Source organism: Pleuronectes platessa, chromosome 1, assembly GCF_947347685.1.
Source record: "Pleuronectes platessa chromosome 1, fPlePla1.1, whole genome shotgun sequence".
Classification (NCBI taxonomy): Eukaryota; Metazoa; Chordata; class Actinopteri; order Pleuronectiformes; family Pleuronectidae; genus Pleuronectes; species Pleuronectes platessa.
This window is the reverse complement of record NC_070626.1, coordinates 22182001-22200589: the sequence shown is the minus strand read 5'-3', so window position 1 is coordinate 22200589 and position 18589 is coordinate 22182001. Positions and strand designations below refer to the sequence as shown.

At 40.9% G+C, this 18589-nt stretch overlaps 1 protein-coding gene across 2 annotated transcripts in view; it reads left to right on the top strand.

The window, feature by feature from the left end:
* ankrd11 (ankyrin repeat domain 11) overlaps positions 1-18589 on the top strand; it is a 93833-nt gene that overhangs the window by 59982 nt on the left and 15262 nt on the right. For both annotated transcript variants that reach the window (XM_053443043.1, XM_053442970.1), the window contains exons 3-4: positions 8144-8289; positions 12610-12742. In XM_053443043.1, coding sequence (XP_053299018.1) covers positions 8203-8289; positions 12610-12742 — 220 coding nt within the window. In that variant the 5' untranslated portion in view covers positions 8144-8202. The remainder of the gene's footprint in view (positions 1-8143; positions 8290-12609; positions 12743-18589) is intronic.

Below are 18589 nucleotides of genomic sequence, written 5' to 3'. Positions count from 1 at the left end.
TCAAAAAAATAAATGTTTTGTAGATTAATTTTGGATGGACGATTTTTCAAGTCCTAAGCTCACCATCATGTTGCCTTTCCTGTGACTGCTTCATAATAAGAAAACTTGTGTTTTGCCACTTGCATGCTTTTAGCGTCAAAACCACAACAGTAGGATATGTTATATTAGCTAAGCAGTAACTTAATACTGCATTTTCTTCCAGCCACAGGAAGAGAATTAGCTTGTGCTAAACAATATTTAACTGGAGTCCCCCTTGTAAAGAATCGTGTCTGGTAACTAGGACACTTAAAGATAAATTTGCTATTTTGGTGCATTTTGTGCTTTGCTGTTTGGTTATGATCCTAATCAGCCTGAGTATATTCCCTGAATGGAAAGATGGGTCAACCAAACATGCTGCTGTTCTTTCCATCACTGCTGCTGTTCAAGCTCAAAAGTCAGGGGGTTGGGGATGTGAAAATAAGGCCGAGTTATCCAGACAACTGGAGCAGATAATGTGTCTTCAGCTGATGTTTGAGGTGTCATTTTTGTAGTTGTTGTGTTTGTTGTGGTGCTGGTTGTTTTGCAATCTTTCACTGATTTCCCTGCTGCATGGTGTGAATACTCCAGTTATAATGTTTTTTGGACTGTTTTGCTATTTTGCATTGTAAAATTTGTTATTGTGACTCCCGCCCACTAACTGTCTACTTCTGTAGTATCTATGTTAGAAATGACATTTGTCAGCACAAAGGAGGCTGTGAATGAGTGAAACAGCCCTGTTTGGTCAGACGGTGATCCAAAGGTCATAAAGTGATTGAATCCTTGTTGCTTGAGGTTGAATCGTAGAGGTACTCTTTTATCAATTGGTTCCCTCTCTCCGTTCACAGCAATTTCACTAGCTTCTCTGATAGCCCTGCATCCATCTCATCCTTGAGTTGCTAGGCAACAGGCTTTCAGTGTGTGTGTTTTTGTGTGCGCGTGCTTGCCTGCTTGCGTGTGTGCTGACACGTTGCTGTGGCAATGTCAGGCTTTTGCCAGTGAGAGGAGAGAGGCAGAGATTGAGAATAAGGCAGATGAGAGAGACGTACTCAGAGAGGAGAGGGGGGAGAAATGAGAATGAGTCAGAGCACTGATGAAGCTGAGGGATTGGAGAGATGAGAGCTAAAAAAGCACTAGATTGTCTCCGGCCTTTCCTGTAGCCTAGCTGCACTTATACATACACTGCTATATCTATCTCTCTCTCTCTCTCTCTCTCTCTCTGTATATATATATATATCTATATATATATACATACAGGCCTGCAACTATTTTAGTGAGGTCACTGGCAAAGACGGTATGATTTACCAGACTGGCAGGCAGGCAGTAAGCACTGAGCTCTTATTGGATGGAACAGAGAGGTATAAGGGAGAGTAAACGTGCTCAGAATAGGAAATCAGAACAAGTGATTGGATTCCTCCCCACATCTCACTCCTCTCTTGCTGTCTGGCTCTATAAACTCCTAGAGCTTATGGATAATGGAACCACTCCCACTTACTCACATTTCAAATATATGTTTGTCATTTCCTAATGCCTTTGTTTATCACCTGCTGCTCATTTCGATATTTAACCATAAGGATATGTTATTGAGTTGAAAAATAAATTGAATATGATGAAACTATTGAACCAAAAAACTTTTGTTTTGCTGAAATACAACCTTAAATGCAAGTTGGTAGGCTAGCATTCTAAACCCTCCTGTTTCCCAATAGCAGACTTGTGGAGGAGCTTGGCATCCACCCTCCAGAAGTATAGATAAGCTCTGTTCTTTTATTCAATGCTATGCACACAGCAATTCTGCTCTTTTCAGTTCTCGTCACGCATAATGCAGCTTTCCTCCGAGTGCTTGTGTATGTGTTAGCACACATGTTTGTGTGTGTTGCTCTCCTCTTTCCCTACACAGGTTTATAATGAAGTGAATGGGCCCAGGTCAGGGACTGAGCAGCCAAGCTGGGCTCTGGTTGCCAGGATACAGCAGCCAAGCCCGGCTGGTTTATTTGTACACCAAACAGGCTAGTTAGCTGCTGCTGCTGTCCTGTACACCGTTTTCCTGCATAACATGTCAATAGATATCCATGGGCACTACTGGGTATCCACACAATGGCTGGTTGATATGGTATAATTTTGACATTACAATCACAAGAATTTGGCGAATGTTATTCTTGAAGTCAGGTCAAGGCCACAGACTTCGCCTGATGACTTCTGGATCTGTTGGAATAAAACTAGTTCTTGCACCATTGCACTTAATCTTTAATTAGAATGAGGAATACAGAGGGAGAAAATAGTTCACACTTACAGATGACACCTGAACATTAAAAACATGATCCAGTCACCATCCACATAAAAACACATTGGTAGCCTAGTGAGAGGTTTGAGGCAAACACTAGCAATCCATAGACGTGTGCTGGAATAGCACACGACTACAATAAATTACAATCTTTCCCCTGCCGTAGCCTGAGGGTAGGTGGGCGCAAGGCAATTTTTTTTATTATTTACCTAATTTATGTGCACATGTTTCTTTTGAGTTCGGTGTGAGAGCCTCGGCTGCAGTAGTCTCTCTCTGCTTTACGTTTCACCCTGGTGTCTTAGGCTCTCCACAGTCTCTGTCCTTCCCACACAAACACAGAGGCGAGGGGAGCAGAGAAAGACAATTTCGTAAGGTTAAGTGCATAAAACCTTTCTAGCAAGTGGAACCCAATCATCTTGAGTGTGAGCCTTTTTAAACTCACCTGTCACAAGTTGTACATTTTACCACCTTCATATAACTTATGTGTAATAGTGGGTGATGCCCAAACCAAACACAACAGGCTGTGTCAGTGTGTATGGTTGATATTATGTTTTTGTAGCCTTTGGTTTAAGGGACAGGAAGTACAGTACCTTGATGTAAATAAATTACAGTTTTATGCAGAATGTGATAAAAACATTGGCTATTGACTGCCCATATGTTTTTAGCTGTTAGCCATAGCCTTTAGCTAGTGGCACAGAAAATATTGCTGTAACATGATTTATGTTGGATGCTTATTAACTAAGTTAAATGTTTAAGTATTATTGTAGCAACACAGATTATTACCTCCACTAAGGAAGCTCTTCCCCTGTCCATTTGTTTGTTAGTTTGTTTACAAGAGTATGCATTAATAACAGATTACCATGAAACCTGGTGGAAGTATGCAGTATGGATTTGGGAAGAACCCATTAAACTTTGGTGTGGGGGCAGTTCCAGGATTCTTTTATTCAGTTCCTTTAACACTGCAGCGTTTTTGTGTTATGTATTTTGTTGAGATGTTCACTGATTTAAGGTGATGACTTTCCAAAGGGGGTAGAACTTGGCCTGAGAAAAGAATGAACTGAAGTTGACTCATAAACATCTCTGGTATGAGGACACTTTGACCTATATAACATTTGCTCCTCTATCTCCGTTTATATGCATGAGCCATAGCGCATCTGTTAACCAACACCAAGCTATCAGTTGTCTGGCTGTCAAAGAGTGTGCTGTCTGATTGTGCAATAGGCAACCAGGTTTGTGCACACAACACACATGAGCAGACGTTGATCAACGTGCCCATCCCTCTATGCAGCTGCTGTGTTGTTCAGCTGTTAATGTGGAACATTTGAGGTGTGTTTTTGTGTGTACAGTGAGAGTTAGGAGTGGCCTGGGGTTTGCGCAAACATCAGCTTTTCATCTCTGCACCTTCACTTCCTTTATGTGCATTAACATATCTGTTTCCCTGTTGCTGTATTTTATTATGTATGGTAGAAGAAGGTCCAATGAACCGTGTGTGAGGTCTTTTCATTCAGTATTAGTTTAACAAATGTCTCTAAACCATACCGTAGGATTTTACACCATCCTGTCATATTATTTAAAAAATACATTAATGAATATAACATTAAAAATGCTTAAAATGATTAAATTTAAAGCTGCATCTGCCAATATTACATGTCAGCTTTTATTCCTATTTGTAGTTTATAAGGACTAACTCTGCTATTGAATCTGCTTTTGGGGCCAAAATAATTTCAACTGGAGAAATTGTTTATTTTTAATTAAATGACTAGTGCTCATTTTGCATGACAGTTTCACTAGTTTTGAAATAGTTTGACACTTTTTAAATTACTACACGTTGTCCTAACTTCAAGGCAGCCTTAATGCAATTTGTTTGAGAAATTAAGTACCCTTCTACTTTGACGTCCCATGTAAGTGTGTACCTGTGGTCTGTGTAAGTGCGTCTGTGAGTGTGCACACAGTATGCTGCAATATGCTGAAGCGTTGGCCTCTGTCTGACCGCAGAGGGAGTGGCTCAGAGGATGGAGAGGATGCTACAGGAGAATGAAGAGAGAAAGTAACAGGGCTCAGAAAGAAAGGTGTGTGTGTGCATTTATGCACAAGATAGGGAGAGTGGATTGGATAGTTGTACTCGCAGGTCCTGTCCTTTGATTGGAAGATATTCTTCCTTTGGCTCACCTTTTACCATCTCCTCTCTGCAGTTATCATCTCAATGGCCAGGTTTAACTTGATTGATGTCACATATAAAACATTAAAACACAACGTGGCTGTTCCTCTGGGTTAGGGTCAGGGCATGTGTATTATCAAGAGATGTGGCCATAGTCTGCGGGTCATTCAAATATTAAACCTGACTACCGTGTTTGGTGGGTAATGACCCAAAGAAGAACTCACATTTTGATTTGGATCCTTAGCTTTGGTTAAGATTGCAAGATTGGTTATTTTTGATGTTTCACCAATTTCCCAGAGCATTCTGGATGTAGATTCAGATGGAAAAAGTATTGAGGGGACTAATATCAGTGTGTCCAATTTGGTGTGGTTTGAGTTTTCTTTTAAGGAGACTGTTGGACCTTGGTTAAGGTCTGGACTCTTCTGCGTGCTACTCTAGTAATAATAATGTTATGTGTTAATTCCCCACACTAAGTTTTTCATATCACGTCAACCTCAAAATACAGCCTTGCTTTGTTTTGTATTTGGTGGCTGTCTAGAAACAGGATACTGGCCTAGAAAGTTCACTTCCTCTGCTGCTCATTACAATTACCATAAGCTTGTGATTTGCCACTAATCTTCTTGCAAATGTGTATAAACCCAACCTTGTGGTTTTCATTAGATGCACAAATGAAATTAAGTAGCCTGGTGGTCATTTTAAAAAGCAGTTTGTGAAAGTGTACGTGCCTGTTGACCAATATGGACATAATGTACAATACAGTATGTTAAATGTTTAAAGGGTCATAGAGTTCAGGGTTACAAAAGTGCTACTTTGATAGTACTGGCAACAGCAGTATAAATAATTAAAGGCTGATTTTATTATTTTTATTATTATTTAGAGCTGTGAAAAATAACGCGTTAACGCGTTATGATTAAATTACAGGATTAATTCGTTGTTTTTTTTTAACGCATTTAACGCATGCGCAGAAGGACCTTCCAATTCCGCCGCCTCTGCACTAGTCGCCGCTCTAATGCAGTCAGACGGCAGCTGCCATTCAAACAAACAAACAACATGGATAATTCTGATGAACCTGAGGACCTTCTGGACGGGAAGATCGTGTTCCAAAAAAACAAAGATCGAACATTCAGTAAAACCAAGGTGATATGCACACTCTGCGAGAAGACGTTATCGTTTCACCGTAGCAATACCCGCCTAACCACCGCAACGCGAAGCATGTGTTGCTCGGCGAGGGGCGTTCAAGTGGAATGCGCCAAACCAGACTCACTCGCCGGACACATTGTGCAAAAGAAGCGGTCAGCTTTACTGTCAGAGAATTTGAACAAGTTAGTTTGCCTCACCAACTGGCTAAAGACCGAGTAGCTAAGAGGGCCTTTAGAGGCATTAGATTGTATCATGGTGTGGTTAATGGTTGTGTGACAAAAAATATAAAAAATGTCAACCATCCTATGGCTAAGAAGCTCAAATAATTTCTGTTTAATTTTAAAAAAAAAGTTTTATTCAACCACACAATGGCTAAGGAACCCGAATTCTGTTTAGGATGAAGATTATATTAATGTTCCATATGGAAAAGCAATGATAACTGCTGAAGAACTGCTGAGTTGCAGCACAAAAGAAAAGTTAAATGTCATAAATCTTGTTTTCACAAAAATATTCCGAAAAAATGATCATGATTAATCCATAGAAACCTGTGATTAATTTGATTAAAAATTGTAATCATTTCACAGCCCTATTATTATTGTATTTGTTGTTTTTAAGACACCTAAATTCTTACATTCATGATTCAAAGCATCGTGTTTACTCTAATCCTGCTAAAGTGTTTTCAACGTTTTGGCAAAATGTACTCTTACGGTTTAAATAAAAAGTCAAGCTCTGGAGAACGTATGATCAGATGCAATACTGCTTGACCACATCACAAAAGATATACTTTTCTATTGTTGAAAAAACTTAGCTTTACATTAACAAATTGGTTCAAACAGTCCTATTAACACAAATACACATATGGAACTACTCAAGTATTTATTGATAACAACACTTCACTGAGTGAACCACACACGCACGCACAAAGTCAGTCGCACACTGTTAGCAGATGTTGTGTATCTTTTGATTGGGATGGAATTACAAAGGAAATGAGGCCTGTGGTTTTCAACAGGGTTTCCTCTCCATAACTGTACCTTTGTGCGACTAGGAGTTTGCAGACATATTTTTCCTGTATTCCGCATGTCAGCGAAATATTCAGTTGCTCATCATAGTTGTCCCAAAATACTGCTGAGATTATTGTTCTAGAAGCCCAGCTGACCCAGTTTAAGGTGTGTGTGTGTGTGTGTGTGTGTGTGTGTGTGTGTGTGTGTGTGTGTGTGTGTGTGTGTGTGTGTGTGTGTGTGTGTGTGTGTGTGTGTGTGTGTGTGTGTGTGTGTGTGTGTGTGTGTGTGTGTGTGTGTGTGTGTGTGTGTGTGTGACACTGAGAGTAGTTGACCTTCCCTTCCACATTGTTTGATGTGGTGAAGGTGGAAGTTTAGGAGATGTTGAAATGAGCCTCACTGTAGTAGCGAATGGGGAATAACAATGAGCCATAGGAGAGAGGAAGGGGGGTGTGGTTTGCTGCGTCTCATGTGTCTCTCTTTCCATTTACCAGAAAAGGGGGAGCAGTACATCCTCTGTACTTGTGTGCCTCTCCGGTTGGCTGGCTGGCTCGGTGGCTGTCTTGACTTGACTGACTTGACTGGAGGGATATAAATAGCAGTCTTTGAGTAGGATAACTGCGGAGGGAAAGAAAGGGGGGATGGGCGGGGACATGTAAGTGGCGCTAGGGAAGATAGGAGTGCCAGTGTCTCCGAAAAAATAATGCAGCCATGGTCTCATCTGTTCAGTCACTCAGTCAGTCACAAGGATGATTATACTTGGACGCACTCAGAAGAGAAAGTGCATTATGGAGGGGAGAATTGAAGGGATGGAATGTATGATTAATTCATGGCCCTGTGAAGCTGAAGGCCTCGCTTCATGAAAGAAGGCAGTTGGTAGTAATGCACATGTTTTGTACATGCACAAGGCAAAATAAAGAATGAGAACACCGAGCGCATATGATATTGCAGAACCCTGTGTTGTTTAAGGTCATGATCAAACCAATCATTTCTACCTTATAGATTTAGAGTTTTGGCTCTTTGGTAACGATGTTCAATGTCGTTGGCTGACTATGTTGGCGTTTCCTTGAATCAGGATGGGGGGAAAATTCACAATTACAAGGGACGGCTGTCTTCGAGAAGCTAATTGGCTTTTTGTAGTCACGTTCCTGGAGTCATTCCTCAGCTGTTCCTAGCTCACTCAGTAGCTGACAACTTTGGTGTTATGCAATATGTGACATTTTGTGTCCTGGTCTGTCATTCCCTAACTCCAGTGTATCAATGCTTTGGTTGAAGTATGACTGAGGTTTTTTTTTAATTTTCACATATTACAAAGCATATTTTTAAGTTCTTTAGGCAGACGTATCTGCTGTAGCAGCAACTTAGCCGGCTGTCCTCCCTCTCAACTGCTCTTCCTCAGGAGCAAGGGGGTAATGGTTGAAAATAGAGTGCTTGATGTAGCACTAATGGCTGCATTGTCTGGCAGTGTGTAAATGTGTTTTCAAAGAAACCTAGTGGCCAGGTGCTAACCTCTACCCCCCCATCTCTTTTCCCCCTTTCTCTTTGTTCCAGACGGTTGATGACGATGCAATGGCAGCGTGAATGAAGCTTGGCGTGGGGAGAGCTGAACGATGCCCAAAGGTGGGGGTTCTAAAACCCCCCAGCTGGACCACTTCCCACTCAACACCGACATGGTGGAAAAGCAGGGTGGGAAGAAGGTAAGACTGGAAAACACACACTCCCTACCCACTAACCAAATGCATTTATACAAATAAAATCCCATTATGTGTGTTAGCTGATGGACAAATGAGGGGATATTATTTATATTATCTCAAACACAATATGAATTCGCTCTTGCCACAGCATCACTGTGTGTCATGGCCTTTGTGGTAGCCCAATTTCAACCTACAGCTGTGATTTACTCGACAGAAACATTTGCTATCAATGAACAGTTATCAACATCATATCTTGGTACCAAGAACAAACTGGATGCTGTGGTTGAAGAGTTCACCAATAGTAACCCAGACCGTGGCAGCCCGTCATATTCTAATCTGTCCTGCCACACTTTCATAATGAACGCAAAAGTTGTTCACACTTCCCATAATAATTAGGGCTGTGAAATGATTACAATTTTTAATCAAATTAATCACAGGTTTCTATGGATTAATCATGATTAATCACATTACCGATTTTTTCGGAATATTTTTGTGAAAACAAGATTTATGACATTTAACTTTTCTTTTGTGCTGCAACTCAGCAGTTCTTCAGCAGTTATCATTGCTTTTCCATATGGAACATTAATATAATCTTCATCCTAAACAGAATTCGGGTTCCTTAGCCATTGTGTGGTTGAATAAAACTTTTTTTTAAAAATTAAACAGAAATTATTTGAGCTTCTTAGCCATAGGATGGTTGACATTTTTTATATTTTTTGTCACACAACCATTAACCACACCATGATACAATCTAATGCCTCTAAAGGCCCTCTTAGCTACTCGGTCTTTAGCCAGTTGGTGAGGCAAACTAACTTGTTCAAATTCTCTGACAGTAAAGCTGACCGCTTCTTTTGCACAATGTGTCCGGCGAGTGAGTCTGGTTTGGCGCATTCCACTTGAACGCCCCTCGCCGATGCGCCGGGTTCACACCGGACGCGGAAGCGACGCCGAAGCGAGGCGTAAACGCAGCGCCAATCCTCTGGCTCCCATCCACTCCCATGTTAAACCGCAGCGCTGAACACACCGGAGGCTGAAGCGTAGCGTTGTGCCGCGGCTGCCTAGCGCCGTGAAGCGATCGTTTCGGCGTCGAGTCTATTTTTTCCGCTTGACGCGAGCGTATCGCAACAGGAAACACACTGAAAAATGATTTTAAACGATATAGATGACATATTTTATATGATATAAATGACCAAATATGCATCCCATACTTTGTAGTCACCTTCTGTTGTCTTGGAGTTTTAATTTTACCACTTTTACCAACCACATTATTAAATGTCCCCCTCTGCCAATCCACTACAGCCACACAAGCAGTGATAAAGATAAAAAAGAGAGGGGGGCTACGTATTCTCCACGATAACGTCTTCTCGCAGAGTGTGCATATCACCTTGGTTTTACTGAATGTTCGATCTTTGTTTTTTTGGAACACGATCTTCCCGTCCAGAAGGTCCTCAGGTTCATCAGAATTATCCATGTTGTTTGTTTGTTTGAATGGCAGCTGCCGTCTGACTGCAGAGAGCGGCGACTAGTGCAGAGGCGGCGGAATTGGAAGGTCCTTCTGCGCATGCGTTAAATGCGTTAAAAAAAAACAACGAATTAATCCTGTAATTTAATAATAACGCGTTAACGCGTTATTTTTCACAGCTCTAATAATAACATAAGAGATCTCTAACGCTGTGTTTTGCAGCACTGTTTGTTGTATGCTCGCTCGCACCATGGTCTGCAGCGTTTTAACCATCCACGCAGTTGGAATTCATAGTTTCATGTGCACAACTTCAAATGGGAATGGGTGCAGTTCTCTCTCTAATGCCAGAATGAATGTTTCACTCTTCAGTCTCTGTACCAGTCACGCAGAATCTGTTGCACAGAAGAGTGACCTTAATGCGTGTGCACATAGTTAGTTCATATTTCCTAACCTTTCCAAGACCACTTTATGACCCACTCGTAGGTGAACTATTGGTGACTGATTAACCCTTTTTGTGTCCTTGAAATTATGGGGGGAAATTCACAGGATTTATCAGCCATATTTAGGCGCAACAACAGCAATGTTGGCAGGGAATGCCATATTCAGTCTTGAATGTTTGGAAGGAATCATATCCTTAATTTGACACAGGTACGGTCATGTTGTTTGCAGTGGAGCAAAGTGTGAGGCGCAGCTTGATGATGTCACAGTGTGTGCCAACTGTTAAGCTACAGGCAGCCGCACCAAGAGGCAGTGAGAGGAGAGGTAGGGCTTATGCAGGCATGGATTTACAGCCCTCTGCAAAGGATTGCATCAGACTCTGGCATGGAGGAAGGGAACGAAGAGCACAGGGGTGGGTGGAAAATGGAGTGAGACGAAATGAGCAGGCATTGCTAGGAGACCACAAAACAGTGTGTCTAATGAAGACAGATCGGAGGAAAGTCTCAATGTCAGATCTGTCGTTAAATTTAATTCACAAATGAACAACATGAGATAAGGTTCTTAGTTATTTGACTATTTTCTTCTATTTACTTCCAATTCAATAGGTGCCAGGTCAAACCAAGTTCAAAATTTTCGGTCATATTTTATTTATTTTCTTTCTCTCTTCCCCCAAATCTTGCTCTCCCTTTCAACATGGCAGGTGTGTGCAACATGCTTTTGTGTGAATTGTGGGTTCTCTTGTAAAGGCCTTTGTGTAGGTACGGGAGATAAAGACAGCGAGAGGAAAGGAGAGAGAGGGAGAGAGAAAGGAAGAGAGATCGCCTGACTGTAGCTGACAGTGTTTGTCTCTACTGTACCATGACATCATAGTCTTATGACTCGGGCAGGGCAGGGGGAGGAGTTCACAGAGTAGACACATAATGGAAAACCTGCCCCGAGGGAAAAAGAGATGAGTAGGGGACAGAAGGTAGGGCCGAGAAATTAAAAGAAAAAAAGTGAGCGCATGTTCATTGTGTCTGACCTGCTCCTGTGTCTCCTTATGAGAATTTAAACCCTCTGTAAATAAAGCCTCATTATTCAATGTATCTGGACCTTGCAACAAAATACTCAATTGTTTGTACACTTACGCTTTGTGGCCAAATATTTAGCATTAAGAAAATCAAACTAACAAAAACAATCGCTGTTCAGAGAAGAGTTTAAGCTCCACATCAGAAATCATCTCTGTCTATATCAATACACCTGAAAAGGCACATCGCCTGACCAATCCCCTACTCTGAGCATAAGTAAATAGTTGCTTGCTTAGTTGCAGGTAATGCTACAAACAAGCAAAAGAAGCTTACTGAAAGTAAGGGTTGGCAAAGCTTATAATCTATTATCCATGTTTATTTATTATTCCTGTTGTATTCACCACTTTACAGAAAAGTTAACATGGGTGTCATTGTCTCCAAAAGTCTCACTTTCTGCCTGTCCAGATTAGAAAGCAAACTCAACAGTTTTCAAAGTAAAACAAGGCTAGCAATAATTTGATTGAAGATTAAGAGGTTTGAAAACTACAACATATTAGTACTTTGATATTCTACTGATTTGAAGCATTTTGCATTTACACATAATGAAATTGTTAAAAGTCACAACAATATTTTACGTATCAGTAATCATCTTATTATTGATTTAAAGATATCTTTGCTTTATAATTGTCAATGATACTTTTTTAGGGTCAGAAACACGTCTGTGTTTTTTTGTGTTAAATATGCGTTGGATATGTCTAATTCCCCAGGATATATCCTGACCTGCAAACGTTTGTTTTAGTGTCCTATAGCATATCTATGACATTATCACACAGAAACCTACGATATGCATTTTAGTATTGACATTATGTGGACAAAGCACAAAGCAACTCTTTTTATGTTCTTTGGTTCCAACTGTTGTAAGGCTGCTAGTCCGGATAAGCAAGTCATTATCACTGTCATATTCAAGTACAACAAAGAAACCTGTTGAACAAACACATCAGTATTTACATCTGTTGATAGCACATACAGTTGGGCTTGTGATTGTTTCCAGCAGCTGTAGACCACAAAGCTGAGTCGGCGTCAGTGCTGCCTCCTCGCCCTCTGCCTTGCTGTTTGTGCTGCGGCCAGAGATCCAGGAATGTAGGAGGAAAGTCCATTGAAAGGTTTTGCTTTGCAAAGTCAGGAATGGAAAGAAGAGTCAGGGCAGAGAACGGCACTTAATTCAGGAATAGGCTGCACATTCCCTGCCGTCTCAAACGGGTCTGTGTCTGATGGCCAATGTCTCATTTTTACTTTTTTACACTTTCTATTCAGAAAACAACATAGATATTGTTTAGTTTAGAGTGATCAATGGTCTTTAACTCTTAACCATGCCTTGCACAGTGTTCTTCATGTTCTGATCTGTTTCCTTCACAGGATAAAGTGTTGTCAAACAAGACGCCCAAGTTGGATCGCAGTGATGGGGTCAAAGAGATGAAAGAAAAAGCCCCTAAAAGGAAGCTGCCCTTTACTGCTGGAGCTAATGGAGACCAGAAAGATTCTGACTCAGGTGAGAGATTTTAGCATATGTATACGTCACACCACCATGTGGGTATCAAAAAAGAAATGGGAGTTATTGCATCTCATCCTCTAAACCTGGCAGGAATTTTTTAAGCTATTCCTTGTGATAGGGAGTTGGGCTTTTAAGTGAAAGAGCTCCCCGCTCCTGGTTCAAGTCATTTGTGTGTCTGTGGCAGACCCAAGAAGCTTGTTCCTGCAATCACAGACAGAAAGGAGAAGACGACCACACAAAATCATGATCCAATTAAGTGGGGATTTGTGTAACGTACAGGTCTGACCAGGTCTGGCTTTGGTAAGGCTCCGGCTTCGTGTTTTCTTTAATTAGGGAGAGAAGGACTACTGCTCGTGCTTGTTTGACTTTGGGCTTTAAGGGTTAAGGATTTAGTTTGTTGATAATGGTCCAACTCAGAGGCTTTGGTAACTGCCTTCATCAGCAGCATTGGCTGAGTCGCTACATTGGTTTATGTTCAGCGATTAGAGTTGGAAAAAGACTTTCCATTCCAGGCTAGAGTGGAAAACTAAAAGGGTGTGTTGCACCAAATGACTGTTATGGTTTGGGGTCATGCATTTTCTCGACATGTGGGTTTGTGTGTAGCGCAAGGGAATTGTGAATAGGTGAAATGTTTGATTGAGAAGATGTATCTTAAATATAAATACAGACCATTTTATCTTGCTTCCTCACTACTTTAATTTTAACTCTTGTTCTCCTGTCGTGTTTCATGCATGTCATGCCGTTTGCATGCTAATACTTGCATTTCAAGATGATTTATTATATTCTCAAGAGTAGTGTGTTCCTGTTGTATATTATGATTATTATTTAATCCTAATTTGCTGGTTTCATCTCATTTACCTGTTGGCTGTCTCACGCTGCTTCTTGTAGCTTCTGGAAGAAAGAGAGTAACCACACCCCCCCTCAGTAAAGGAAGGTGTGAACTTTCGTCTCAGGGACAACAGCAGGACAGTCAGTTAGTATGCTAATAGTGTGGTCTGTTATTCGATGGGGCTGTATGGTTGTTCAGGCTCTCTGCAACATATTCTCTAAAGGAGTTTCTACCACAGAAGCCTTGAAATATCCAGGCCTCATGCCATTGTTGTTTATTAGGATGGATCGCAACATAAAATCATTTATAAAAGCTGTGGCTAGGCTAATGCTTGGTTAGAGAATTTGCTCAGTATGAATGCCATACTTTCCTCAACTGTGTGTTGAGTCGTTGTGGTTGTTTTATAACTGTGTTGTATAATCTGACTTTGTTGTGTCCCCTTCCTACTCTGACCCTGCTGGGTCAGCGTCTAGCTGCGCTGCAAAATTTCACACCTCTGATACATCACAGCACCCACCCCCCTTGCGACCTTACCCCACTACACACTCTCCTCTCTGCTTTGGCTTTGGCTGTTCGAGATTAACTACGACCATGTGGCAAAGTATCATATACCGACAATATTTTCTACAATCTTGTGCTTGCTAACATCGGTATTTAATTTGTTATACGTTCATGGTAGTTAGGGGAAATATTATGCTGAACAGTTAATGCAACTTATTATAGACCAAGTGATAGTGTTTTATTTTCTATCCTTTTTTTAATCAGTTGGTTTTTCTGTTCAATGTGTTGATATGTTAGATTTGTGGTTGCTTCACAATAACCAGGCATTATGGAGTAGGAAAATTATCTGAAATCAAGTAACCACAGGCATATTTCTCACTGTGTAGCTCTTAAATCCTGTCCAATCACTTTTCATTAAATTTAGCTTATATTTTGGCCTCTCTAAAACCTTTCAGCTGTGTTCTTTATATTTGTGTCGTTTCGGAATTGTCTACTGTTGAATACAGAATAAGCGTTATTCTCTAGCCTGAGCTCGAGCTAATTTTAAATCAGTATTGCTTATTCGGTCTGCCATGTAGGTTTGTTTGTTTTTTTGTCTGTTAGTCAGCAGCATTACACAACAACTACTTGATGGATTACCTTGAAACTTGGTAGAAGGAGGCAGTATTGGTCAGGGGAGATCCATTTAATGTTGGTGCGTTTGCTTGCTGTGAATCCTGCAGAGGATCTCCTGCTGTGTTTTTATATTGGCTCCTTTATCTTTATTAACTTTATCACGACTAGGAGGGCCAGACGGAGAAAGTCCACAGAAACTCTGGACGCTCTCACTTGGACATTTTTGCATTCAAACATACAACCCCTGCAGAGAAAGTCCAGAGGATTGCTGGAGTTCAGTGGATGTCTTAAAGCAGTTTATGGGTGTGTGAAATTTGGTGCAGCTTAATTGAATTTAAGAGACTGTTGGCCTTGGTGGGGTTATGTACTCTACTGAGTTCCCTTTTAGTTTCTACATCCTGTACAGCAATTCCAATGTTGTTTGTGTGCATTGCTCTTAAATCAGCCTCTGATTAGCATGCACGTGGAAGATTTGTGTTTACAAATATTACAAGCACCTACTAGCAAACTAGAGAAGTGACAGGAGTATGTATTGACTCTATGCCTCTGAATAGTAAACAGCAGATGATTTGAGATGAGGTTGATCACATCCCGCAGAACTATAACTCATCATTTTGCAGAATCGCCAAGCCTCCCTTGACCTCCTCATGAGGAGCGTTAGACAGCAGCATTCTTCCTTACTGAGGTCATCCTCCCCTTGTCCTCTTCACCACCACTTTCCACAACAGCAGTTAGACTTCAGGGATAGATGCTAGAACAGTCTTGTCAGATAACGACAACGCCCAATCTAAAGATGGATAATTCTGAAAGTGCTGTTTACTCGTGAAAACCGCCAGCGTTTTCAGGTCATTTTTGTGGACATCAATGATGCACCAAAACAAAAGAAAAAGAACAAAATATTTTATTCTTGCCCCCACTTGTCTTTTCATTTGGAAATTTTCTGTTTGTTGAGACCATACAGAGCGTTTTGGTGTGTTGGAGTCAACCGGTCATCTATTAGTTACTTGGCAGTTTGTCAAGTTTTAAGCTCCTTAAACCAAAGGATGTGCTGCCATCCGTTTTTGTTGTTGTTCAGACTATTCATTTGAAATGGTTGCTTTTCTGTGTTGGTTTTTAGTATCTTTATTGAAGAGCGTTCTCTTTCAGTTTGAGAGCAGGACTTGCACTGAGTTTTTTTTTTTGGTGGGAAAGATTTCCTGCTCTCCAGCTTCAACCGACTGCAGTTCGATTATAAACTCCCCCCCTTTTCATATTCCAATTTTGAATAAAAAGTAACGGCTCTAATTTACAGAAGGCCAAAACAAATCTGCCAAACAAATCTTATCAACTTCTGTTGTGTGGTCTACGTCATGTTTCCTTTTTGTGTCTTTGTGCAGTTTACGTAAATGTGCTTAAACGGAGTCACTTTACTCCCCTTTGTGCAGTCTTTTGTGTTATTGCAGCCTCTCCTATTGGTTCTTTTTTGGCGGTACAGTAGTGCCAGTCATCTTTTGTTAACGTAAGCTGAGCCATGTATAGAGGTTTGCAAAAGGAGCCGGCACGTCCGTCCGTCGCCCTTGCAGATTATAGCTTACAGAGATGTGTCTTTCTGACTCCCAGACTCACTCTGAATACAACCAGAAGACAAAAGCTATACACGCATGACCCAACTAATTTAAACAATGTTTAACACATGTGCCAGCTGGACAGAGAGGGCAGACACAGCTTTATACACCACTATGTTCATTACACATATTTGTGAGTCTCTCTTGCTCAATACAAAGCATTGACAAAACATCCTGTTGGCCACTTCCTGCCTCTTCTCTCTTAACTTCCTGTTTATGCAACCTTTATGAGTCCCTGAACACAACACGTTTTTTTCTTCTCAGTCCAACGTGCCTTGGTCAGAGATACCTGGTAGGACTGGTTGGAGGGGTTCTTCTTGTTGTTGCGTTTGTTGGCTCACTGAACCAGACACTCTCTTTGTTTTGAGATTGGCTAACACTAAAGGATTGTCTGCCTGCCATATCAAAATCTAACTCTATTATAGCTTGACATCTATGTATGATGTGGTCCCCTCCCACAGTTGAGGTAGGCAGTCTATTCATGGCCTGACTCTCCCTAGCTAGCTTGTGTTCCTTTTTATATTCTCCTTTTCGCTTATCTTGTTAGTCAAGTTTCATGCAGTGAAGAGAGTTAGGTTTCAACCCTGTCTGTAAGCTGAGCAATATCATTTTACTGAGACAAACAAAGGCCACAGCAGTGTTCCCTAAATGGACAACCAACTACCACTCTATATGAGACACAACGGTGTGCAATTGTTCATATGAGTGATTCAGTCATGCACACGTGATGTGTATTTTTGGTTCACGTGATGATGAATAATAAACAGTTTGTGTTTATTTTCTCAAATTGATTATTCTCATATTTCTCAGGATGAAAAACTTAACACAAAATTCCTATCCCTCCTTTGAACATGTGGAACACACTTTGTGTTTATTTGTATTCCCTGTTGTCACTTCAAAATCAATGTACAAACACTAGTAACTGGGTTAAAAAGTTGTGCTTTTTGCTTCACTGGTACAGCTTGAAAGTTGTTAGTTTCAAACAGTGATCTTGCTCCAAATGTCTGTTCAATTCTGAGCAATTTTTCCATTTCCAATACTGACTCTGATACCTGGACATCGCCTTTCGGCTGCTATCGAGTACCACTCTGTTCCATTGCATTGGAAGTGATGACTATTATCATTATTGTGTGGCCTATTTCTAGTGTTGTTAATGGCAACACTCCTCGTAACTGAAGTCCTGCATACGGTACATTTTTACAGCATGAAATATTGCTGATATTTTAGCTAGCTATGGCTAGTTCTACACTAATGGAAATCACTTATTTTCCCTTGCTCTAAAAGCAGTACTATAGTATAGCACAACTGCTGTGTTTATGCATTGAAGAAGAAATGATTACTGTGAAGAGAGAATTAAAGTTCTATTTTGTTGAAACTAATATACAATAAAGAAGTTGTATCGGATAGTTATATAGATTTGCAATGTCTTTCATGCCCAACCTTGCATTTTCTGTCGTATCAAACAAATTTTGGATGCTGGTATTGGTACCAGAACATCTCTCAAACAAACTGTCCTCTCTTTTTTTTGTTACCTGGAGTCTGATCCATATGATGATGACTCTTGTATTTTAGACTTTTGCCTTGTGTGTTGTTTTTCATCGCAGTCCTCAATGTGTGTAACAGCCGCCTTCCTGGTTCCCAATCTTGTAAACATAGTATGGAAAGGCAAGCGTAGCACTCTTTTCTCCTCTGCTGCCCGAAAACATGTTTGGACTGCTTCTGTGGTTCCCGCTGTTAAAGTCTTAGCAGAAGGAATGTGTCTAAATGGCAAATGCTTTGGAGAACGTGAGAGTGTATCAAAGAGGGGTGGGGGCACATTAGCTGTAAGTGCTCACAGATGTTAGTGAAAGTTCATCAGCTCTGTACTTGTGACTGGAAAAATATTTTCCTGGAAATCTTTAAGCCACCGGAAGCATGAGCTGCCATGCTTCCTCCTCGACTTATTTACTTGTGTTTTTGTGGCCTGGAGCAATGAGGCTAGACTTTGAATGAAAAAATGTCCCACACAAATAAAACTCAGACCTTTCCATTATTCTACTGGTTCCTCTGTACATGCTCATTTGAATCTGCAGGTTATTTTGCTGCTGTAGGAGTCTGTATCATTGACAGTGTTTTTTAGCAGTGAGCTGTGGGAGTTGTTTCCCCTCACTGATGAAGTGTTGCAGTCCTGTGTAGCTTTACCCTCCATAAGGGTCATCAACTGGTATGTTGCCACTGAAAATAATTGCTGGGTGTGTCTTTGTGGAGCAGCTGCTTTTGTCCAGTAGCACCGTGTCTCCAGTAAGCCTGGCATGC